General features: G+C 42.0%; 1 protein-coding gene across 1 annotated transcript; it reads left to right on the top strand.

Moving 5' to 3' along the window:
- The first annotated feature begins 1,031 nt into the window (after window positions 1-1,031).
- st3gal2 (ST3 beta-galactoside alpha-2,3-sialyltransferase 2) lies at window positions 1,032-25,482 on the top strand. The gene is made up of 8 exons (XM_073472811.1): window positions 1,032-1,065; window positions 7,837-8,444; window positions 19,477-19,536; window positions 19,960-20,093; window positions 23,441-23,620; window positions 23,966-24,011; window positions 25,100-25,219; window positions 25,309-25,482. The coding sequence occupies exons 1-8, from the start codon at window positions 1,032-1,034 to the stop codon at window positions 25,480-25,482; spliced, it is 1,356 nt and encodes a 451-aa protein (XP_073328912.1).
- Window positions 25,483-26,576: the final 1,094 nt, after the last annotated feature.

Below are 26,576 nucleotides of genomic sequence, written 5' to 3'. Positions count from 1 at the left end.
ACTAACTACTAGCTAATGTGGGAGTTAATGTCCTTGCAAGGCCAGGACCTGCACATGGGGATGCCAGAAAAGAAAGGAGAAGAAAAAGATGGAGCTGGCAAGAGCTGTAGACCAAAATAGTAATTTTATGACAATCTAGGATGATGTTGATAATAGAGAAGATGCTGTGCAAGTTTTCCAAGTATGAGAGAGAGAGAACACATGCATTTTTTTAATATGTTCAAATATGGTGCAGTGACATTTCCCCAGCAAACATACATAAGACCAAATTTACCAGAGAGAAATATTATCCATAGAAGATCAAGGTCAAGAGTTTGTTTGTGTTTCTGTGCTTTAATTAAGTGTTTAAAGGCAATTATGGCAATATTCTTATTTTTGTTCGCACATTTGAATCTTTGGATTTTTGTTTTGGATTCAGTGTTTCTGTCTTATCATTCAGGCTTAGTTTGTCGAAGCTGCAGGGCGTGCGTGTGCACCATCATTAGAAAAAACAGGAGAAGTGGGTGTTGCATTACAAAAGCGTCGGACAGCAGCAGCCGTGGTATCATCCCTTTACTGTTTCTGATTTTAGCAACAGTAATGATGAGAATACACACAAGTGTGCAGATAAAAAGGAAACACAAAGAGAGAAGGTGGTGGCAGAATGAGACTGTAGACTGCAGGCAGGCTGAAGGAAAGAGGCTTGTGTAACAAAAATATAGATCTAGTTATACAAAGACCATCAATTGAAACCTACATCTATTATTTACGTTGAAGTGAGGGACAGTGGAGTAAGGTGAGACACAGCAGGAGGAGGACGGTCGAGGGGAAGGTCGGAGGTATATCGGGCAACCAAAATCTTGATTGAAATGGGAAGAGAGAGGGTTGATGGAGTGGAACAGGAAAAAATGAAAAATGAGGCAGCAAGGTTAGGAGAAAAAATTGGAGGAATGCAAGAAGAGATAAATGACGGGAAATTATTACAACCTGTTTGAACCTTTTAAAAAAATCAATGAGACCATGTCCTTTTAATAGATGCCTCTAATGCGAAAATGTACGGCAGAGAGGAAACGAGACTGGAGAGAGGTGCGCTGTGCACTTGTAACGTCGGCTTCAGTCATTCATCGTCATAAACACGCTCATGATGAGAGGAGATGTGGATGAATGAGGAGACTAGGAAATAATCAGAAACAAATGGTAACTGTAGGAGATGGAGGGAAAAGGTGGGTGGTGGGGGGGAGTAGATTATGAGACGATGATGAGGAAAAGTAATTGAAAATGGTCGGCACCGTGATAACAGCTGCTAATAGCAGATGTTTCTCCTGGAGAATTTTGCTGACGCCTTATTTTAAACTGTGATAATGAGAGGAAAAGACAGGAGATGGAGAAAAATAAGACGTGAGCCGACTGAGAAGATTTGACTCACATAGGCAGGCTAATGGCAGGCTGGCAACAACGTGCTCGGTGACAGCAACAGTTAAGGCGAGTAATTAAAGTAATGAAATATGGTAATTAAACTTGGAAGGGGAGTAACACAGATACAGTGGTGTTAATATGCATCCAGACATACAGGCTGGCCTTAGCAGCTAATTGCTTTACTGGTCATCAAGCATCTCCAGAGAAATAAGAGCGGGAACCAGTGACGTATGGAGCATTCATGTGGTGTCGGAGCAATCAGAAAAGTGAGTTCTGGATGGGGAAATTGACTTTAACGCCCATGCGAGTCAGAACTCTGGAACTCTTTGGTGCACGACTTGACAATTTTGTCGTGTCATAAACAGAAACATGGCAGACGAGATGAAATGTTTGGTTGCTTGTTTTCATGGCTTAAGTAATAGTACAGACGAAGAGTGACAGGAAACGGGGTGAGAGAGAGGATGTGATGACATGCAGCAAAGGGCCATATGTCGGATTCAAAGAGGGTCGGGCGATTGGACGAATATATCATATATTGGCGATTGGCTCAACCCATCGGCATCATCCTTGCCCCTCTCTATTCAGAAAATGGGACCATCTGAGGAGCTTGTGACTGCACTATTAGTCAAGGTCATGTCAGTGCTTGTCTAAAGGTTAGCAGTCAGTCTTGCGTTAAAACAACGGAGGGGCATTGGTGGGGGTGTGTTGCCTCAGGTACCAACACATTGCACAGCCACTTTACTCAAAAGTTATTACTCAAGATAAGACTTATGGAGTTACCATGGCTATAAGTTATGTCAGGCTTTGACAACATAGGACATGCATTTTTGTAGGAGTCGTAGGGTCTTTGCATGGGATTTGTTAATGTTTCGACATTATGGAAAATACAGTATCTTGCCAGACTCATCGTTGAAAAGGTGAAGGACCTATTCTTCATGATTATGTTGCTAATTTGTGACTGCTACACCCCTCTCTGAAAGGTTTTTGTATCAGAAATTAGGATAATAAACCCTTCTTTTTTTACTTATTCATCATCTTTTAGATGCAGACCTGGGGGGGGGGGCAGGTTTCCAATGTCAATGATAATGAAGCTGGTGCTCACAGTTCTGCAGCAGTGCACAGAAGTGCGGAGTTAAACTGCGGCTACGAGTGCCAGAACCACATACATTTATACACTTTTGGGCATATGGTCTGGGCTGTGGACCAACGAGTGCCTAAAAGCCACTTGCACGCAGATGGACTCGTACTTGAGTTTGTCATTGTTCTGTTATCACGCATTCTTACCTACAGGATAAAGAGAGGAGGTGACTGAGGGTGTCATATACAGGAACACTCAACAGGAGGCAGAGTGAGAGAAAAGACTGACATTTTCCAGCACTTTGTAAGAGCCATTGTTACAGAAAAGCAGCTGGCAGAAGGAAATTGGACGATAATTGCTGGTTGTAAAAATGCGATGGCATCAAACTTCCTGGAATACGGCAGGACAATAGGTATGACTAAATGCAGAGAGCGACGGTAGAGGAACGTGGGGGTAGATGATTGACAGTTTAAAGTGGTGAGCTACTATTAAAGCTGGACTGAAATCAATGCAGAAGAAATGTTACCATTCAGAAGGCACTGCGTCGACAAAAAGCCAAGTTCACGTGCTGAATACTGCTTCCGAGGTATGTACACCTGGACGTGTGATGTCACCGGGCGTGTGTCCACGTGTTGGACTTACATCAATCTGATCTATATTCTCCTTTGGCTCCCATTTCTTCAGTAAAAAGCTGATGCGATGCATCATTTCACAGAAGACTTCAATGACAGCCATGTGGACATTATGGATAACAGCTGTTCCCATTAACAGCTGCCATAGTCAACAATTGTCTACATTTGTCCTTGGCTTTCTCAAAAATGAAAAATGAATTCAATAAAGACTGTTCCCAGTTGCATTGGGAGCGTTTCTTATTAAGACCAAAGGGGCAGAGGCGAGCTTTATACTCAAATTAATTGTATCCCTCGGCATCAATGACATTGAAGGAATACACAATCTGAAAAGTGAGCGTTTTTCCTCCAGTGTAACTGGTAACCCAACCAAGCTTAAGTTCATATTGTTTTCTGCAGCTTGTTAGGACTCAGAAGACAGCTGTAGTGATGTCACAAGCTCTGCCAGCTCTTCTTGCATGTATGTTTGTGTGCGTCTGTCTGACACTGGCTCTCCATTTTATGCCCGGGGGACGACGGTAAAGTTATGAAAAACAACCAGGACAGAAATGGAACGTAAAAAGAAAGAAATAGATCTTTGTTTTCTAGTACTGACCGATGGGTCAAGGTTGGGGGCTTGTGGTTTGTGTTGCCGTAACAACCCTGCATTTTTTACTGGCTGCCATGGCGATGCATCAGAAATAGAGTAGTGGAAAATGATCGTCGTGAGCAAAAAGGAGATGCAGACAGTGTTGCAGACAGTCGTCATAATGTAAATAGATATCACATCTAATCCAAATGAGCAAAATACAGTACACAACTAAGTGTTATTTGATAGAGAGCAACATACAGTACAGGGGGATTTCTACTTACAATGTGACTCAAGTCAATGTTGAGACAAAGTTTTTATTTATTTTATTTTTATTTTCATAATCATTGATTCTGGCGATTAACACTTCATGATAACCATCACTAGTAAATGCTACATTTATAGTTAATTAAACTTTAGTTTATACTTATCGGACTGGTAACAAACAATTACTTTGTACATAACAACTAAGCAACATTTATAAACATCAGTTACACATTTACAATAAACAATTGCTTGTTAAATGGTTATCAAGCAATAGTTTTGTTTTAAGGCACTGACCATCATATACGGATATTTTTTGTAATTAGACCTAGCAGTGCTAACAAAGACCTTACACTGGTGTAAATAAACCACATGTCCATTGCTCTTGTTGTTGTTTCAGACGCATGCTCATTACACAAAACAACGAGTGTGTGCGAATTGACATGATGATGTCATTGTATTTTCCAAAATGCTCAGTTTTGTACACATGGCTACTCAAAAAAACAGAAGGTTGCTCACTCACAAATGAGACGCTGAATTTTTCTGCCATTTTAGATCATAATAGTTGCTAATTATTTTTCTGTTGATTGATCAATCCATTGACCAATATTCTCAGCTCTACCTAAAAGTTTAGACAAAAGAAATTAAGCAGTAAAGATCGTTGCAGCACACGTAAAGGGGCGCTGTGGCACTTCTGTGTTGTGCTGGAGGCCGATCATTAGGTTATGTTAGTGGACTCTAATGTAAGCTACCGTTGCTCTCTGACAGGGGAGTGGAGAGAGGCACTGAGATGAGACAGAAGCAGAAGAATGTGCATAATTTCACATCCATTGGACCGTCGCAGAAAATCTGACCAGGGTCCTTCACACCGCGTCCAGTGTGCGATGATTTAATGAGCCCCTGATACCAAAGACCGCCTGTCAAAGGAGTCTAAAAGTTTGCCCAAAAATCTCCACATTGATTTTTCACATCTTATTCAATCACTGACCTTTTTGTTGGGCTGATGATATTCAGCTAGTTGAGTCACTCACATACGACCATATACTTTTGGGATGAAAACACAGTTTTTCTTCAACTTATACTTGAAGTTGAGTATTTTCTAGACGTGTGAATCATGCCTCAAAACAACATCAAATGTTAATAAGTCAGAAAGAAGAATAACTTTGGCTAAGCTCATATACATCTGTGGTCTTAATAAATACCTAGCTACATTGCAACCTGGCGGCAATTTGATGCATGATCATCTTGTACAGCTGCAGAAAACCCAGCAGCTACCAGATCTAAAAGGAGTTCGTAGTAGAGGTCTGTTCCTCTGCTTCTTTTTCTGCCCCGACTCCTTCAATCTGTAACCTGTCAGTCAGCTTCAACATTTCCAATTCAGCTTGGTGACATTTTGAAATTTATTCAGTAGTTTCTTTGTCCCTGAAAGACAAACTGAGCCCGAGTAAGAATGAAAAGAAGACTGAAACAGGACAAATGCAATTGATGCAGCTGAAAGAAAAATAAAAAAAAAAGGCTGCTGGAGACAAATAAAAGCAGAAAAAAATAAACCGTTTGAGGTGAGCCAGTTTGGACTGAGGGGAGAGGAGAGGAAATTAGATTTAAAAAGTGGGGGAGAGGATCAAAGTGGAAAAGGACATCAGGATTAAAGTTGTCGATATGGTCAATGAGGCTAATGGCAGTAAATTACATTCTGTCTTTTATCTCTTTCTTTTTATGTCTCTACAGGTTTTCCACGGGAACAGGAAGCTGGGCTTCAGGCTGGACATGGCAGTAGAATCCCTGAACAGCACACAAACACACAGACATTTGATCATGAAATAAAAGAGTGGGTGCAGTGGTTTGCGCCTCAGGGGTCCAGGTTGCACAGACTCACACACACACACACACACACACCAAAACTAGTCGTTGTTGCAGCAGAAAGACAAAAGAGTAACTGGGATCAGTTTGTGTGTAGGTGAGGTAAGCAGGTGTTTAGAGGGCATCAGGCAAACATGGGCAGGGCAGACAGCTGGCATAAAGTGGGCACTGCTTCGGTCTTACCCTCGGATTACAGTTTGGCAGATTAGAGCTAAGCAGCAGTCACCTCAAGCTCACCAGCCTCATGAAACGTACGCTGGCGGCCAACAGGGCACACACAAACAAACACACACACAGCAGCAGCACAGCTGTAGAACACAATTAAATTAGTGCAGCTGGCAGACGGTGTGCAACCCTGGCTTAACACTATACACACATTAAATCACAAAGACGTGCACACAAACACAAACTCTCTGGGCTGCAGGACAGCCGCTGCCCCCACCCTTCCTCCCGTCGTTCTCTCGAAGCCAGCTGGAGAGAAGATGAGATTTGGGGCTGATTGGTTTTGTCTTTTTTTTCCATCACACCCTCATCACCCTCACAACCCTCCATCCACCACTTTCACCGTTCCTTGGTGCAGCTTCGGCTCAAGATGAACCATCATCATAAAAATCTCGTCAACGGAAGAACATCGGACAATCCACTTGCAATGCTTTGATTACTTCTCCCAAAGGAGTTTTTGTTTTATCTTTTGGGTCTTTTTAAAAAAAAATTCATCTCTATGGCTGCAGAGTGGAGCAGAGAAAGGACTTCTTAACAAGTTGTTTGACTTTTTTGTGGATTGTTGGAACGATATCAATCTGGCAGAAGCCCTCGACTGCAGAGCTGACATCTAGAAGGTGATAGCTGTGCTCTCATTGGAACAGCTTCCCAAAATCTTCTGCTGCTCTCTTAGTGTGTTTGATTTTTTTCATCTCATTAAGATTTCATCACTCAACGCAAAGAGTTTCAACTTCTTTCTCTCAACTTTTTAAACTTTGTGTCTGCGAGGGACGCCAACAAAAGAGCGCTTTAAACTTGACACAGCTGCTACTCTCTGAGCAGCTCTCATAGCCTCTGTGACACTGGCAGACACGGACAATGGACTGAAAGGGCTGAAAGAGAGAAGGAGAGACCTTGAGAGAGTAGGTGTGATTAACCTCTAGAGAAAAGCAAAAAAACAGAAGAGAGAATACTGAGCTGCAGACAGAGAAACCAAGCCGAGACGGAGAGAAGAGAGGAACAAAACAGGTATTTTTTTGGTGTAGGATTGCTCGAGATGTGATGGAACACCCTTCAGGCCAGACCTCCTCCCTTCCACCGCTCCTCCTCCCTCTCCTCCTCCTCCCTTCCTCCCTCCCTCTCTCTGCTGCTCTCAACTAGTCTGCCAGCTTTCCTTGGCTACGTCGCTTCAGAGCCACGAGAGAGACGGAAAGAGAGAGAAAGCGGAGCGCTGGAGCCGAGCTCAACATTCACACAGATGGCAGAGGAGACGAGAAGGACCTGCTGCATGCATCCACGCAGTGCGCTGGATTCCACTGAGGATGAACGCTGCAATTAATGCAAAAAAAGAGGGAGGGAAAAGAGAAAGGTGGACATAAAGACAGTGGAAGCCAGAGCAGGGGAAGTTAGAAAGTAAAGAGGGAGGGAATGAACAAAGGATAGAAAGGTGGGAAAAACAGAGAATGATCGAGGCTGAAGGAGAGCTCACCTCTCATCGATAGCAAAGGACTTTCGGAGCGGTCAGGCTGCAGCTGTGTGTAATTCAGCCGCAACTCCAGCCTGTGTGTGTCTGTGTGTGTGGAGACATTTCTGTGTGTCAGAGGAACACAAAGCTGTAAAGGAGAGAGAAAGAGAGAATCCAGCGGGAGACGGGGAGAAAGCGTAGGAGCATCGCTGGCGCGCAGCTTGACTGTGAGACAAATTGACTCTGACACATTGACTTCCATCTGTGCGTGTGTGCGTGCGCGTGTTTTTACTAGTCGGATATAGTGGGTGATCTTGTGCTATACCGGGAGTCGTCCCAGTCACATTGACCGGGCCTTGGTGCTTGTTGCGTGGAGGTGACAGCGGCGGGGGAAGAGGTGGTAGAGGTGGGCTGGGGACAGTGGCAGGCCTAGGGGTGGGGGCATGGCCATGGGGGGGCCGCATCCCCTCCTCCACCCTGAACCGGGACAGGAGGTGGGGCTGGGGGTCCTGGGGCGGGGGTCCATTCAGAGGAGCTCCCAGACTCTCCGAGCTCAGGCCCTGGCTGAGCGGAGGGTCGACGGGGGCAGCAGGAGGTGGAGGTAGTGCTGCGGGAGGAGGCGGGGCGGAGAAAGGAGGCAGAGTGAGATGTTCCCGCAGAGTCTGGGTTCTCCTCGGCTCGCTGACTCTCATCTTTCTCACCTCGCTTTTCTTCTCTGTCTCGCTCCGTGGGGGCGTCGGCTTCAACTACTTGGAGCCGCCGGGGTGGGAGGAGTCGAGGCGGGTGAAGCTAGTGCCCAGCTACGTTGGTGCACACAAGTTATCACCACCTGACACCCAGCAGCAAAAGACATGTGCCTGTCCACGCTGTGTCGGAGACCCCGGTGTCTCTGATTGGTTCGATGAGAACTACGACCCGGATATCTCACCTGTGTGGACCAGAGACAACGTGCAGCTGCCTTCTGATGTCTACTACTGGTGGGTGGTAAGTAACCATATTACTTACACTTTCATGAAGCCTGAAAACAGGGGGACCTGCTAGCCATGTTGTTTTTGCCATTAATGCATTATGTCACTCCAAAGTTTACAGAGTTTTAGTGGGTTTACCTCACAATATTAACAACTTTTGCACACTCATGTGACAACTTTGAGACCATGGTTATCAGAACAATGTCTTGGAAGGGTCTTGGATAATTGGACACCACTGCTGAAAAAAACAGCATTTGAAATCTGGAAAGGACCCAGATTTAGCTGGCTACTTAGCGTGGCTGCAGTGTAATCCTTCGGGGCATCTACGACAGACAAAGTTACATTCACTTAAAGTGCTTGTCGTTGCCACTCAGGCTGAATTTGCTATTTTAAGATTCGCAAACATTACAGAGATAGACCTTTTTGTTAAAGAGTAAGATCCTTTTTATAACCAGAAACAAGACTCGTACACGGAGGAGTCGCTGTATTTCCTCTAGCTAAACTCCAAATTCCTCTCTCCAACATTTCCACTGATGTTTTCCTGCAACCACTCACATTTCGCAATTCGCAAAGCTAGCCTTGTCGTTTTTGCACTTTGTACTTTTTTTGTACAAATTAAGCAAATGTACTCTGTACAACATCTTGATTAGCTTAAGTCAGAACCAAATTAGCTGCCTACCCCTACTTTACGCTAGGCTAACTGAGTCCTTTCTCATCCACCATACTCAACATCCAAACATCTTCTCTCATCCGATTAATTTACCAAAGTGGTGTTGCACTCTAAAACTGTGGGGGGCGCCAAATTGCACAAAATGCCATATTCTACATAATGTTGCTTTAAGGTAAGGATGGCATTATCTCAAGCACATGTACAGTCCAGTTCAACCAAACAGTTCATGTCCATGTTTAGTAAAATGTTCCATTAAGTTTGTGACTCAGTGTGTCTTAATATATCTCATATTGTTAAAGTTATAGTTATGCAGTTACACTCATGTATAAAAGTATCTTATTATTATGTTAGTGGGTAAAGATATTTACATTAAGGTCAGTTAAAGGCACTATGTGTAGATCTTTTTATATGATCATAGCATCTTTTAAATAATTTTGATGGCTTACATTTGTGTTTGTAGATAAATAACAGTAACAAGCCCAATGGAAATGGGTCAAGTCCTTGTGTAGCTTTCAGTTGTTTTATCTCAGTGTCCCTGGGGTTTGGACCCTTTGGATAAAGGAGGGGGATCAGAGTCACCATACACATTTTAAATTCTACACGTTAGCTTTAACTTAACATTAAATATTGTTCTTGTTTACATGATTTAATTTCTCATTTAGGAATAAAACTCTTTCACAGGTCATCTAGACATATAGTGAACCTGCAGACTTTTTTCAGTTTTGATATCCCCACCTTCATTACAATTCATTAAAAACACACAAATACTCTATTACTTATAAATCACAGTATTATTAGTGTTCTGCAAAAGTCAAAACAACAGCAAAAACACAGTTTTGCCACAGCAACGTCAAATACTTTCCATTTGTGTGTATGGCACCGAGGGGGACAGTCAGTTGCATGGGAGTTTACTAGGACATCAACATATGGGGAGTAATACAACATAATCACAGATGTGTCCACATCTTCCTCATCCTCCCTTGTCATTGGGCCAACCAATCCCCTCTTACAAGTAGTACATGCTCCTCTTGCATCCCTGCCAGTCACATGTCATGGTTGAACAACATGGATGGTTGCTGAGCTTTTTCTTAAACCACCACTGAGTTTATTAGCCCTATTAAAAGGGCAAAGATGATAGCTAAGGCAAAGAAGGAGAAATCACAAATTGTATTCTGGCAAGAAACACACTTAAAGTCTTCTGAACATGAAAAGTTGAAGAAGATGGGATTCAGAAATACATTTTACTCCTCTTACAAAAGAGGTCGCAAACATGGGGTTGCAACTTTGATTTCAAACTCAGTTAATTTCGAATTCATATCAGAGATTAAGGATAAGGAGGGAAGATTTAAATTGGTCAAGGGTAAATTGGACCACAAAGAGGTGACCTTATTTAATATATATGCCCCTCCTGGGAGCAATAAGGCTTTTTTCGAGAAAATCTTTGATCTAATTACATGTGAAACTTATGGTGTTCTCATCTGTGCAGGGGATTTAAATATGATACTTAATCCCAAATTAGACACAAATAACCAAAAAAGAAAAAAAAAACAATTTAGAAATGTGGGTAAAGAAAAGATTACAGGATGCAGGATTGATAGATATATGGCGAGATTTTCATAAACAAGATAGACAGTACACTTTCTATTCCACACGCCATAATGTACACTCAAGAATTGACTACTTTTTTATGTACAACTCTGAAAAACATAGAGTGAAGGAATGTAAGATGGGCACAAGGGACCTTTCAGACCATTCTAGTTTGTACTTAAAATTACACGTGGATAGCAAACGCAAAAATACGCTATGGAGATTAAACACAAGTTTGTTAAATGACCCAGGATTCAAAACAACTATTAAAAAAGAATTACAAACATACTTGGAGAATAATAATAATGGGCAGGTGAATGCAGTGACATTATGGGACGCTGCAAAAGCTGTCCTCGGAGGTAAAATCATATCAACTACTGCCTTTATAAAGAAGGCAAAAGCCCAAAGACTGATTGACTTGCAAAATAAACTTCTAGAATTAGAGCAGTTGCATAGTAAGCAGAAAACTCCCCTCCTACTGCAACAGATGAGACCAATTAAGCAGGAGATAGACAAAATTCACAGTGAAGAGTTAGAGAAAAAGCTTCGGTTCATGAGGCAAAAATATTATGAGACAGGTTCAAAAGCAACAAAACTGTTAGCTTGGAGACTACACAAACAACAAGATGAAAATACTATTCATGAAATAAGAGATCCCAATTCTAATTAGACAACCTGTACACTGGATGGCATTCAAAAAGCGTTTGAGACATATTATGAGTCCTTGTACACCCAGCCAGATAGAGCAGAGGCACATACTGTAGAACAGGTTTTAAATCAGCTAGATCTTCCTTCTATTGGGAAACTACACAACGATGATCTCACAAAAGAGATAACTATTGAGGAAGTTGATAAAGCAATCTCTGGTCTGAAAGCGGGTAAATCACCAGGTACTGATGGGTTTCCTGGCGAGTGGTACAAGTCAATGAGAGAACAAGTGACTCCCCTACTCTGTGAATGTGAGGATGCCGTCAGGGCTGCCCTGCTAGCCTAGGACTCTTCAATTTGTTTATTGAACCATTAGCCCAACTAATAAGGCAGGAGACAGCCCTTGAGGGTATCACAATAGGAGGTACAGAACATAAAATATGTCTGTATGCAGACGATGTCCTTATAGCTTTGAAAACACCAGCATCAAGTATACCACTACTCATGGATCTCTTAACAATGTACGGCACATTTTCAGGTTATACCCTTAATATGGACAAAACCCAAGCTCTGGTCTTCAATTTTAACCCCCCGCAGGATTTTGAAAACAGGTACAATTTTAAATGGAACTCTACAAGTATAAAATATCTGGGAGTGAAATTGACAAAGGATGCAACTCACCTCTACAATGAGAATTATACAATGGCTAACAAAAAGATAGGTGACGATTTTAACAGGTGGGGCTCACTCCCTCTTGACTTCGGCAGCCGAATAATGACCACCAAAATGAATATCTTACCTCGATTACATACTTATTTCAGTCATTACCAGTTAAAATTCCCAACACACAATTTAAAGTATGGGATAAGCAAATATCAAGGTTTATATGGGAGGGGAAAAAACCACAAATAAGATACAATACATTGCAGTTGCCGAGGGAGGAGGGGGGGATGGCCCTACCATGTTTGAGGGATTTTTACGTAGCAGCACAATTAAGACCTTTGATTCTTTGGTGTAACCCTGAATATGAAGCCAACTGCAAAAGCATATGATCCAGATTTTAACCCAGCATCCCAGGATAGGGTATGGAACTACATCATACTCTTTATTAGTAAAGGATGGGAAATTAATGGACTTCCAGTCTATGTCTGAAAAGTATGGTTTAGGAAGACAAGATTTGTATAGACACATGCAAATCCAACATTATTATCAAAATGAGGTGAAGGGACAGCGTATGGAAGAACAATCTGGGGTTACACAAATGTTCATGAGAGCATACAACTCAGAGTCCACCCGACGTATTATTGGGAATCTGTATTCAAGTATTTCAATGATTAAGAACCAGTCAACAGATTATATAAAACAAAAATGGGAAAGAGAGTTGGATATTGTAATCTCCCCAGAGGAATGGTCTGCCATAATACACACCCAGATGTTGACTACAAATTCACAGAGTTGGAGAAACTTTTGTTGGAAGAATTTGGTGAGGTTTTTCATAACCCCAAAAATTAAATCAAAACAAACTGGTCATCAGACCTAATGTTGGAGAGAGTATGGACAACTAATGGCAGACCATACTCACATTTTCTGGTCCTGCCCCGCCTTACAACCTTTTTGGACTCAAGTACAAGCTACAACAAAGAGGATTCTGGGATTTGATATTGACTTTACTTGTCTTTCATTTTATTTGGGGAATATATCAAAGGATCTGCATAACAGGGACAGATATTTATTAAAAATTTTAATGGCAGCAAGTAAAAAAGCAATAACTAGATGCTGGCTTCTTAGAGACCCTCCCACCCTGAACCAATGGAAAAATATAATAAATGACATATACAGTATGGAACGTATAACTTTCATTTTGAGATTACAGAAGGAAAAGGGGAAAGATTACTGGGCTAAATGGGTTACATATTTAGCCAATGCAGAGTGTGACGGCTGAAGTTGTTGTAAACACAGCTGTGAACGAAAGTGTATCAACCTGTGGCGAGTATATTTAAGTGTATCATTCAATGTGACTGAATGTATGTATATGACCTCATGTTTGTGTTATGAAAAGGAAAAAAAAAAAGTTAAAAAAAAAAAACACCACTGAGTAATGTCTGAAAAAGTGAAATGAACAGTAGCTGGTCTGGAGTCCTGGTTCAGAGCTGCAGCCTCAATCCAGCTCTAAAATGGCAGAAAACTGCAAACACAGGCCAACAGCTGCCAAGTCATTAGGTCACACTGCTACAGGGAGGTGATGAACTAGTGGGGAGGCAGAAGGTAAAAATAAATGATGGGAATAAAAGGGAGACAGGGGTTGGATAGGGAAGACATGAAGATGATCACATAGAGCAAAGCAAAGAAAGGGGAAACATGGACAGTAGGAAAATGGGAGTGGTGAAATTACAGACGAGGGGAGTAAGGAATGAAAGAGATTTGCAAATAAATCAGAAATGGAGAGGGGACGGAGGACTGAAAAAAGATGGGAAGAAAGGAAGAATATTGAACATCTGGAAGAAAACAATAAAATAAATGAGAGAATAAAAGAATAGTTACATGTACAAGTATTTACAAGTACACGCACAAACCAAGGATATTTTATATTTGATGTTTTTCTGTTATTCTGTTATTCTGCACCACCACCAATAGCATGGAGTAGTGTGGCACACACAAGTTGCCTTGCTTTCAAATATACTGAACACAACTCTCAACCAGATTTTTAGTGCCTTTAGTGTAAGAATTGGCCAACTGCTGCTAATTTGTAGCTGCCATTAGCTAGTTAGCTCAGTTAGCAGTGGAGCACCTGGGGACTGTTTGTGCTTACATCACTAGCGCTTTGGACTGGGACAGGCTGGGGATACTGGTTAGCATGCTAACTTCTGTTGATATCTCCTTAACATAATACATATATGTCTTAACTTTTAGTCCACTTTTGATTGTTTTCAACTAAAATTTGTACATATAGCACCTTTAATAATATGGTTTTTAATGGAAATCTGGTGGAAAGATTCTGGAATATTTTGGAAAGCTTTTGGACAAAATGGCAACACTGCTCGAGAAACCAGCAGCAGAAGGGGAAGAGCATCTCGGAAAGCTTGTTTTTGGGAAGACCAGTAAATCATTCTGCCCTAAAGGGTGGTACCTGTCCACCTTTATAGGAATAAATAGACCATAAATTCTTAAATGATTTAGAGAACGAGGCTTGTATTTGGCCCATCAGATGCAGGCCTTTGTTTCTAATTTCCTGTTCTCTACTTAATACAAACTCAAAACATCCTCCACGCTACATGTTGCCATTATAATGTACAGAATAATAATTCCATCAGTAAAGCAAGAGTCACGTCAGGCGTTTCACTTTACCTTTTCACATTAAAAGTCTTTGGGCCTTCCTTTCATAGGTAGGCTTTTAGTATGAAAAAACATCAGGAAGGGTCAAGTTTTGTCCACAGTAAATTTGCCATGTGAGCTGTTGTCGTTACCCAGCCCTAATTAGTGACAATGGTCCTTTATTTTGATCGTGTTGGCCATGCCCCAACTATTATCTAAATATCTGCTTTTATATGAGAATCTACTGTATAATATACAGTAGATTCTACTCCAAATACTGTGTCTAAAGTATCTATAGAACACTGAGTGTTTTTGTGCGTTCTGGTCGGCAGATGTCCACTACAGAGGATCAATAAACACATTTTAACCTGACTTGGTTTGATGGATGGCTGGGTGGGTGGAGATGAAAAGAGAATAGAAAGAGGAATGGTCAGAAACCTCAGGAGGGATAATGCACCGGCCTCTACATGTGTTTCTAACCATGATACGGCATGGCAGAATTAAAGGTTGTTTCCTGGTGAGAAGTAGCCGTGTAAGTGCTCGCAAATGACTTGCTTGTCTCTCCTCTAAGGGAAATTCTGGTTTTTATGTTGAGAGTGGATGTAGCAAAACAAAATGGTGAAATAACCTCTCTGCTTTACCCTTTTTTCCCATCACTTTACTTGCTTCTGTAACCCTGCATCCAATCAACCATTGTTAGGAAGGAAGGAAAACAAAAATGATTGCTTGTATGCATGATTGGAGTATATGCTCTTCAATCAATTCTAATGTGTTATTATGCACTCCTGCCTCAGGAGGGGAAGGACTAAATGAATGAATTGAATGAAAGGAACATTTTGAAGAATGATTTGCTGCGCAGGACTTAAATTATTTAGTTTTGTGAGCCTTTTTTTAGATTTAGGATTATAAACACGCCATCCATCTTGGTTGATTAAGGGGCTTGATGTGTTACTCGTTTTTTTGATTCACTCGGAAAAATCCCTGTTGGTGATTTTTGATGAATAATCTGTGTGATATGCAGAGCTGAAACAGAAAACAGGCTTGAATTGAGCTTTGGTCATTGGTTTGGAAAGATGGCTGACAGAGTACAGGGGCCACATTTATAAGATAGTCTTGTGATCAGTTTTGATTTTAAGTATGTCTCAAGCAGAAAACCACATGTATGTACTGATTTATAAAGCCTCTCTTTGATGTGGAAATGATATGATCTGTAAGCAAAGTCTAGTCTTGACGTAAGTGATTCTCCTGCTGGTTACGTAGGAGTATTGCCGTTTGGGACACATATGGTCAAAGCCTGGGCTGAACTTTGTATGAGCTTTATGAACAATGTGCAGCGCCTTCACACTCCCGAGCTGCGTGTTTGACTTTGTTTGTTAACACATTATTTAGTCCACCGGATAATACATGTGGCCTCGCTTCAGGCTCCTCTGCATCGCTGTGATCTCACCCTCCAAAAAGTCAGATTTTCTCTCTTGCTATATTTCTGACAAACCCTCATTTGTGATCTATAGGTCAGTCACAGGTTTGTAAGTTACAAATGGGAGTCTTAGAACCTGCTTTGGCAAGGTTTTTCATGCTCAGCATCTTTTATGAATTAAAAGTAAGCGTGTTGGAATTGATTTTAAGACTATGGCCAAGTATAAATCTAAGAGCATTTTTATAAATGAGACCCCAGGATTTGGTTGCCAGAGATATTTGTGAATCCTTCACTTAGTTTGAAAGTCTTTTCTGCATCCTAAACTAGTGATTAGCTAAAAAGGTTTTAACCATTAAAACGTAAGGAGCATCACAGCTATTAAAGGGGCCCTATGTAGTTTTGGAGTAGAAATTCAAACTCAGAATTTTAATATTTAAAATATTAATGAGGTAATAATACAAACTCAGAAATATTCATTTATTTCCGTAACTGAATAAACAAGCTGTTCTCAGAGGAAAATAAGGTCCCAGGGTCTCAGTTGTTGACCGTATTATCTCTGTTTCTCTTCAGTCTCGTTAGCAAGCTAATGTTAGTTTTATAATTTGGTTCATTTAGCGCGGCAGCAGTTACACCTTTTTAAATATTTAGTTGCAGCTAATCTCTATGCAAGAAATTCTTGTGGTGCAACTCTTGTCAGTTGAGTGAGGCATGAATCTCCGCACTTCTCTTGTAATTATAGGCCGAGTTTGAACTTCACACAGCTGCTGCAAAATTGTACTTATATTTAAAAGTACGTGCCAGGAAGCTTATACTTTAGGAGTCAGAGGACAGCTGAGAGGAAGGAAGCAAGACTGCATTTGGCATGGCTGCAACAAACATCTGCCAAAAATGAGTAGCCCCTGAACAACAGTGGTGAGGCGAGCCAAGCTGGCTCTGGCATCACGCGGGGAGTCAGACACAGAAGAAGCCCGTGGATGGAGGGATCAAGGAGAATGGAAAAACAGAGGGAAGGAGTAAGAGAGAGGGAACAGCATGAGAAACAAAGTCAGAGAGCGTAAAAGATAGATTTAGTGGTCTCTGATCAGCACTGATGAGCCGCGTGGTGCGCGGGCGTCCCAGAGAGAGGAAGAGATGAAGAAAGACAAGAGGAGGAGGAGAAACAAAGAGGGAGCAGGGGAAATTAAAGAGGAGGAATTAGACATGAAGGCAGGAGACCACTGGAGAGGATGTGTGAATGAAATTGTAAGTGAATGAGATCTGTGTTGGGAAAAGAGAATTAAGGCCAATGGTGGGTGAAAAGGAAGTGGTGACAAAGGCATGTGAAAATGAGGATTGCTGTGTGGGAGAGGAGAAGAAAGAGGAGGGAGAGATGGCTATGGAGAGGAACATCCATGTGGTGGCTGCCAGTATCCTCACAGGACTTTAATGTGTGTGCAGGTGATCACTTGCTCTTTTTACACATGAATGCACATCTGCCTGCATGTTTTGACAGATGCTGACAGAATCCTTGTTTAACTCAAGCAACTTCTTTCTGTCAGCTGCTGCTAGTATGTGTCATCATTCTCTTAACATCCCACAAGGAGGCATTTCAAAACCATAATCCATGAACAAAAACACCACGCTTCACATTTAACTGAACAGGCACAGCAGAAATATATTTTTAATCTTGACTGTGAACGGTATTTCATGCTTCTAAGAACTCAAGCGCTCCGTCAGTCTACAGTGACTGGCGACTGCCTCAGAAAGGACTGAAAGAGGTTTTGCCTCCTTGTTCACACTGGCCATGAGAAGATCACTTCATAATGAAGTTCTGATGTGAATGATGCACAACTAACTTCATTCTGTACAGAAGTATATTCCAAAGTTTATCTGAAGCAAATATGAAGCTTCAACTTTCTGAGTTGATCAAATCCGACGGGTTTCTTCTAAAGTTACAGCCTTTTTAGTCTTAAAGTCCCTCTAATATTTAAAATCAATCTTTATTATGTTTTTTTAGCTGGTTAATAAATGGAGGGTTGAAAAGTAAAATAAAAAAATCAAAGACCCAAAATAAGCTGTGAGAAAAATGACCAGTAAAACCAGACTAAGATACCACACCATGCCATGCTAATATGGATACATATACAGATTCTCAGATTGTATAATGTTCACAATGTTTACTATCGTAGTTTTGTGTTAACATGCTACTATTTGCTAAATTACTATTTGCTAAACACAGGGTTGGGAATGTCATCAGTTCATCAGGTATAAACCAAAATACTGAACAAAGTAAAATCAGGTCAATACCACCAGAGTTTACACCAACAGGCTACATTTCTGTGAACGTATTGAATATCTGTTGGAGGATAGATTGCCATCATCTACTCACCCTCATGCTGATGGAAAGTCAGGTGAGGTTTGTAGTCCACAGAACATTGTGGAGCTTCACAGTAAAACAGTATCGTCAGGTGTAATCCAAGTCTCCAGAAGCCCCGAGATCTCAAATGGATTTGAAAAGATGTTATTTACACCCACGACGTGCGGTCGAGCTCGTGCACCCACTTCAGACGGGGTGTGTGCTTTTAGCTTAGCAGCTACAGTGAAGACTTCAGCTTTCAAAAGGGTGTTATATGTTATATGTATATTGTATATACAATACAAAAATGTTTTTTTACTTGGAAAACTAAAAGCTTCCCATTCACTGTGTTACTTAACTGTCAAGTCTTTGACAGTCAGGTACTTAAAGGCTAACTCATCTCCAGTATCTTCTTCTTCCACTTCTCATATTTCCTTCAACTCCATTTACATCTTGCGTTCTTTGAACTGCCCTGCGTCATTTTGCCTCCTTCTTATCTTTTACTTTTTCCACCCTGTATTTATTCGGTGACAGACGGTGTAAAAGAAAACTTGCCTGGAAAGACACAAAAAAAACCTTCAGCACACTCCCATGTTTAGGTGTAATAAACAGTTTATGTGCAGACAACCAGATCCAAGCAGGATGTTAAAAGCTGAAATATTTGAAGGGAGTGAGAAGTTTACGAGGTGTTTGGACTCTCCTGCACTTCTTGCTTTCTTTTTGACATTTTCCATCCCTTTCTCCACTGCCATCTGTTTCTTTTTTTTTATTTTGCTTTTTTATTATTCAGCCTTTTTTTGACATGTGGACAGCAATGTCTCTGCTCCTCTGAACCACAGCTCGCCCAGTCTGACTGCGTCCTGTCAGTCTGACACATGGCTGTTACCTAGGAACACGCGCACACTGGTGCAAGCACCTGCCTGCTTTCACATGAATGCTGACAAGTGCATGCGTACACACGGACATGGGCATACAGAAAATGACTAAATATAAAGTCTGTTGTCACATCCAGTTTGTCTGCAGAGGAGAAACGGCAATTCCTAACCATACTTTACCATTCTCTCTCTGTTTCTCACTAGATGCTGCAGCCCCAGTTTAAACCCCACAGCATCCAGCAGGTGCTGCTCAGGTTGTTCCAGGTATTTTATATTATTAATTTATCTTTCCATTACCCTGCTACTTTCAAATCAGCTAAGTCATTATTTCACACTCTTGAGCCAAACCCTGAGAGGAACAGATTGTTTTTATTAGACATTAAGGTCAATCAGTGACTCAGCTCATTCCTTTTTAATGCATCTGTTTTTCACTCTCTCGATGCATTCACATCAGGCTGTGGGTTTAGATATCTCAGTCTGGCTCCCCGAGGGCAGAAGGGGCTCATGTATTTTTCATGAATGGTCTCATGAAGAATTCACCCCAGTATTGAGAGGAGGATGCTTTTTTACTATCACGTCTGAGATGCAGGTTTTATGCCTCTTGCTGTTCTAGTGCTCGTATCTTATTTAATTGTCTGTGTAGCTTTGATCTGGTTAGCTTGATTCGATAATGGCTTTCTATTGCAGGTGATTCCCGGAAGGTCACCGTACGGCTCTTGGGATCCTGGACGCTGCCTGCGCTGCGCCGTGGTCGGGAACTCCGGGAACCTCCGCGGGGCCGGATACGGGGCGACCATTGACGGACATAACTACATCATGAGGTGAGAGGGGTGGATGTAACAGATGGATGAGACCAAGGATGCATCAGATGGAGCAGGAGTGAAAGATATGGAGATGAAGAAAGGAGGAGGAGGAGGAGGAGGGAGACAGCTGGAGAGAATAAGGGAAGAGAGAGAGTTCAAATGAGGAGCGCATTTTACCACCACACTGATTACAATGTGTCATTAAAGTTAAATAATGCAAGATTGTGTGTGACCACGAGGGAGAAGTACTTCTAAAGAAGAAGACAGCAGATGTGTCTTTCTAATTCTATATTTAATCTCACTGTCAATTGATGTCCTGTGTTCAACCCAGGAGGTCATCTGACTCATATGAGGTCACCACAGAAGCTCAAACACACAGATTGTGTCCCTCACATGCTCACAAATCCTTTTGTCTCCATCTATTCCCCTGGTCGTCTTCATGCAGCAGCGATGAATGACAGAGCCCGATTGTTGTCAGCTGGCATGAACACACAGCTATATGTTGTTTCCAGCATCGAGCGTGTCAGTGTGTGTGAGTGTGTGTGTGTGTGTATGTGTGTGTGGCCACATGCTTTGTGGCATTAAAACTTCTGCAGGAAACGACTAGTATTTTTTTTGTTTCTGTGTGCTCTAAAGGCATTAGCATCCATTAGCGTGACTCTCTCAGAGGACCTGTGTGGGCAGCCTCCAACTTCCCTCTCGTGTAATGCCATCTCATTGCTGTGTTTTTTATTCTCATTTGTTTTTTAAAATCAGCTTCAACCGCAACAGTGCTGCTCACCCCCACCACCCACCTCCTGTCTGTCGGTTCTCCATCCACCGCTATCTGAGCCAACATCTGTTTCACTGACATATGGGCAGGCGCACTCGGTGGCCAATTTTTTTCTTTTTTCAGGTGTACCTTCATGTTTACATAAACACCCCTCCAGACAGTGACTCACATCTACTGTAAATACAGCAAAAGTCTGGAGCACACAGACAGAGCTGAGTGCTTCAGTTACTGTCTGACTGAAGGACAAATCTACTTATTATATCATATTATTTAATGTGCTGCTGGAAAGTACATGTCATCAGACTCGTTACAGCTATGAGGCAAACCACAGGTAAACAAACGACTCAGAACAATTTTGTGTATGTAAGGACAAACCGCTCATCCAATCTTGAATCAGATGGTCTTCAGCAGGAAGGTCAGGATCAGTTTCAGGATTCAAGTTTCTGCTGATGAAAACTAAACATTTCCTGGTTTTGCTGCTTCATAATAAAAACATCTAAATAACTACAGAACAGGGGCCCTTTATTGTGAGGAATTTATGGGAAATTAAATGTGCTTATAACCGAATTATCAGAGCTTTGTTAGCGGCAATTCTTCGATAATACTGCAAGGAGGGAGAGCATTTACTGCCGATCCTTTGAACACTAGCCAGGACGAGCACGATCACAGTCAAAGACGCATCTTAAAGCAGGTAAGCCTGTTGTAATCTAACTGTAGATCCCTGCCACGCTGGGCTGATGTGTCAAGTTCAACAGTGTGAGGCCAAGCCAGCACATGTGTATGAAAAAGCCCCATAGTTAACACCTTGTTTATTCTCAGCTTAGCTTAGTTGAGCAGTTCACTGTCAAAACACACAGATCAGCATCTTTAAAGTCCCCCTCCAGTCAGTGTGTCTCAAACAGATAATGGGGGCGTGTGTAATAGTCATATTTAGTTATTACCATGGCAAGATCAACAACAGTAGCATGGATTAGCGGTAGCATCGATATTAGCATGGTAAAACAAGAGCATGAATATTAGCAGGGATAGTGCTAGCTGTCACTCAAACAGAGATTATAACCCCTACAGGAGGATGACATATGTCTCCCAGATTGTACTACAGTCATAGGTCATTATTCCATGTTAGCAACAGCTTAAATTTTGTGACTTTAAGTGACAAAATTAAGTTATTTGTCAAAAAATATTTGGCAAACTGTGTGGCTCATCAACAGTGCCAGGAAAGGGCTGAAAAATATGAAATATCATAAAAATATCAGAATACACTGGAGGGGGCCAGGGTTAGGGTTAACCCATTTCTAACAACAGTTCATCCTTCCATCTCGCACTTTTGAGCAGCATCTCCAGCTATAGTGCAGTTTGCCAGATATGGTCAGGGCATAAAAATTCCGGTTCTGGTCTCTTTACTGGCACAATGTTACCAAACCTGGCAATCTCAGTGTGATGACAAGAGTTGGGGAAGCACAATCTTTGCTCCTGGCTGTTTTTTGTTAAAAAAATAGTGCCAGCTAGTATGACTGCAATTTGTTGTTTTTACATTTCTTTTAAAACATTTTCATATTAACAATGACTCAAGTCTAATATGAAAGGTATTGCTCATATGTAGTGAGAAACCCACAGATAATAATCACCTCTACTTTGCAATTCTCATCTGGTCTGTGGAGTATTTTATCACCTTTCAGCTCATTGTTTTGGTTTTACAGCCCCTACCTTTTCTGTTTTCATTGCTCTGTGCTGTTTCAGTGGAAACCCTCTGATATACCCACTGTATGCTACCTGTCTAGCACTAAATGGCAGACAGACACAGTTAGTGACTAGATTGGGGGAACATAATGGAGCATTTAGCAGCTGAGACAATAATGTCAGCTTTGTGTTTACAGCTTGTTGGGCTGCCACAGATGGCCTAAAAATCAATTAATGCAGGTTTAATGGAGTCATATTATACTCATTTTCAGGCTCATTATTTTATTATGGGTTACTACCAGAATAGGTTTACATGCTTTAATGCTCAAAAACGCATCAGATTTCTCATACTGTCCAGAGCTGCAGCACTGTATTCCCCCTCTGTCGCTCTGTTTTGTCTCCTGTCTCTTTAAGACTCCCCCTCCTGAATACCCAGTCTCCTCTGATTGGTCAGCTCACACACGCCTGAGCTAACATCGCTAACAACAGAGCAGCTGTGCTAAATCAATTCTTACATACCAAACTAGCCGCTAGGGATAAATTATGCAATTGTGTGACATGATGAGGTAGTGCGATGTCACAAAGTCACAGAATTAAAGGCGGGACTTCTGACAAGGCATTCAGGGGCAGTGTTTTTTGTGGGAGAGAGGAGCTTCCCAGAGGAGCTGTTGGTGCAGACTTTGATCTTTGAGACCTTTTAATTTCCTAAAATGTGTAACTGCTCCTTTAACCACTCCTTTAAAAGCCCTCAAGTTGGTTCCAAAAATATTACAGAAAATCTATTAAGTCAGCATGAAATGAGATCCCTGTGAAAATGTTTTGGCACCTATGGCACCTCACACGTTGCCAGCCAACAAACTGTGACCTAAGGACACACAGTGAATCTCTTCTGTCGTTCCTCTCTTGCTCGTAGGATTAACCTGGCCCCCACGGTGGGCTACGAAGAAGACGCCGGCAGCCACACCACTCACCACTTCATGTATCCAGAGAGCGCCAAGAACCTGGCGGCCAACGTCAGCTTCGTCCTAGTTCCCTTCAAAACTTTGGATCTCGTCTGGATCACCAGTGCTCTGTCCACCGGCCAGATTCGATTGTAAGAACACACGCGCACACACACACACACACACACACACAGTTATGCATAAGCACGGATTAACACGTATGTGACCGCATACAAACGTGAAATTAATTCTGGAAACATACAGCACACTGCACAAAATGTTGGCACCCACCATTTGACTTTAAGGCACACAGATGCACATAAGTATAGTTTGAGGTCAAAAATTCACTTAAATCTACACACACAGTAGAACTGTGACAAGCCAGAGAGTTGCTGGACTGGAAAAATCTGTCAGCCGTCAGTCATCCAGGATTCATAGCTGCAGCAATCACATAAAGTGCTGATTGAATGTGTTTAATCAATTTCTCTCTCTCTCAGTACGTACGCTCCAGTGAAGCAGTTCCTCCGTGTAGATAAAGACAAGGTGTGTATTTTCAACCGTCATTGCAATTACTTTTGGCCGCTCTCACACTCACAGTAATATGCCAACGCAGAGTGACCCCGCCATGCTGCAATTATATCATCCCCCTCCCCATTGTTGATGAAGGATTACAGTTAGATTATAAACCTTTCCATTGTTTCAAATAATCTTCCGCTCGCTCTTTAATCCCTGAGAATAAATAAACTCAGACTAATCCCCTCTCTGTGAAGACTTTGTGAATATCTTCGCCTGGTCAGAGACTCAGTTTTTTACAGTGTCTTTGGAGCCGGCCCAGAAATATAGATTTATAAGATTTACTCCTCCTCAGCTGCAGAGCTCTGATCAGCCTAAAGCTCTGTTTGTTGGGACCGAACATCACCCGGAGGTAGATGATAAGTGTGTAATTACTATTCATTTGGATAACAGTGCTTTTAATCTTTCACAGCAATCACATCCTCGGGGCGTATTAAAATTTAACTCTGCAAAATCTTTCCTTGTTCGGTCGGACCTTTTGAATATGCAGCCACCGTGATTTGCATGAGGTTATCTTTTGTGTTGTTGTCTGAACCACCCGAGCGAACCTTTTAGTCATGAATTGAGAGGCACTTGGATTTAACTACACATAAAGTAGTAATATTTTTGAAAAATAAATCCATGTTTTGTGGCTGCTCCTATCTTCTCTGCCTACCTTCCATGGAGGAGTTTAGTTTTGATTTTGCTTTTTGTTAAAGGTGCAGTATGTAGTTTTGGGAAAAAAATTCAAATTCTAAAAAAGCAACTTTTACAATACTGGTTATAATAGTTAATATAGTTCCTACATTCAAAGAAGAAGTGAAGCTAACTGGAAGCTTAAAACACGACAGAGCAGAACAGAGGCGTGTGTGAGCTGACCAATCAGAGCTGACGGGGTATTCAGGAGAGGCCTAAAAAAAGCGTTTCAGACAGGGGGGGAATAGTTCAGTATGGAAAAACTGATGCAATCTTTGAGTATTAAAGCACCTAAATCTATTCTAGTCATAACCCAAAATAAAATGATGAACCTGAAAATGAGCATCATATGTCTCCTTTAAATATCTCTGTCCATCACCCAGGTCCAGATCTTCAACCCAGCCTTCTTTAAATACATCCACGACCATTGGACCAGACATCATGGGCGCTACCCCTCCACTGGCATGCTGGTCCTGTTCTTCGCCCTGCATGTCTGTGATGAGGTCAGTTTCCCTTTTCTTTGTTTTTACATAAGTGCATCCTGTATCTTCTTGGATCATGCTGAAACAGCAACTCTACGACTCTCCTCCAGGTGAATGTGTTTGGTTTCGGGGCAGACAGTCGGGGAAACTGGCACCACTACTGGGAGCAGAACCGTTACTCCGGAGAGTTCAGGAAGACCGGCGTCCACGATGCGGACTACGAAGCCCAGATCATCCAACGGCTGGCAAAGGCTGGCAAAATCACTGTATTCCCCGGGAAATAAGCAGCATCTCACCCTGTGTATCTAATGTTCCAACAGTGGTACGGCAACAGACCCTGAAGAAGCTGCTTACAATGTGTTAGATACTACCTTTCACCTACCTGCACCAGTTTGGGTTCCCGGCTTTCAGAAGGTGAAATGGTACCAAATGCCATTCCATTCACTTTCTGTCATATTTGAGAGGTTGTAAGCCAGCTGAGGCTCTGATTTGTGAACACAGCGTAGACACTTAGAAACCAGGAACAGGGTACATCCAGATCCAAATGTAGTCCACATATCTCTTTCCAAGGGGAGCATGAAATAAAACAGAGGGCTGGATTGCAGGAAATCTCAACAAATCAACATAAATACCAACTTTGAGCCGGAGAGAGGAAGATCTCAGATGCACATGTCCCACTTCTGGACTCTATCCAGTGGAAATGTCCAGTTCAGATGAGTATCTAATCCTCGTACAGAAACAGAAATACTGTATGCTACATACTGAAAGTGCCACTGAAACAGCACCATCAGCATCTAGACTATTGCTTTGTGGCCATGTAGTGTCAGACAGTGACAAAGTATGTAAACTTGGACACTAGACACTGTACTATTTACACTACGGACAGAAACTGTGGGGCTATCAGAAGCCATTGTGCTGTTGTTCATTTTGAGACTGGAGGACTCCATCTCTAACAGAACCCTGGGCCATGTCTACCTGGAGAATAAATTGATCTTCTCAGATCTTATATGAGGCAAAACCTCACTGGCCACTTTCCACTTTAATAACTCCACTTTATGAGAGTTCTGCCACACAAGACGGTGTTACGAGCACCTTGTCTGACTGTGATGGGCTGTGAAACAGTTGGTAAAAAAGGCGGTAGGTGATTGCTATGAGTTTATATCGCATGACTTTCCTCTAAAGCCCTCCCCACGGGTCTTTAACAGGCTTAGCAAGGCCTCGACACCTTGCAGCAGACTCACAGAAACACGATCCAGACGTTTGCCTTTTGGCCAATCTGACTCAGAACGAGCACTGCATCACTAGCATGAGCTTCAGCTTCTGCGGAGCCAGTCAGACTGGTTTTAAACACCACAGCAACCACCGAGCCCACCGCAGT

Source organism: Pagrus major, chromosome 8 (assembly GCF_040436345.1).
Source record: "Pagrus major chromosome 8, Pma_NU_1.0".
In the NCBI taxonomy this organism is placed as follows: Eukaryota; Metazoa; Chordata; class Actinopteri; order Spariformes; family Sparidae; genus Pagrus; species Pagrus major.
Note: the sequence above shows the minus strand (reverse complement) of the source record. Positions and strands in the feature narration are given on the sequence as shown.

Bases quoted from the DNA above. Each gene is read 5' to 3' on its own strand.
- st3gal2 (XM_073472811.1), top strand. From the start codon at position 1,032: ATGTACGGCAGAGAGGAAACGAGACTGGAGAGAG. The intron at 24,012-25,099 runs GTGTGTATTTTC...TCCATCACCCAG, and splicing joins TCCGTGTAGATAAAGACAAG to GTCCAGATCTTCAACCCAGC. The intron at 25,220-25,308 runs GTCAGTTTCCCT...ACTCTCCTCCAG, and splicing joins CCCTGCATGTCTGTGATGAG to GTGAATGTGTTTGGTTTCGG.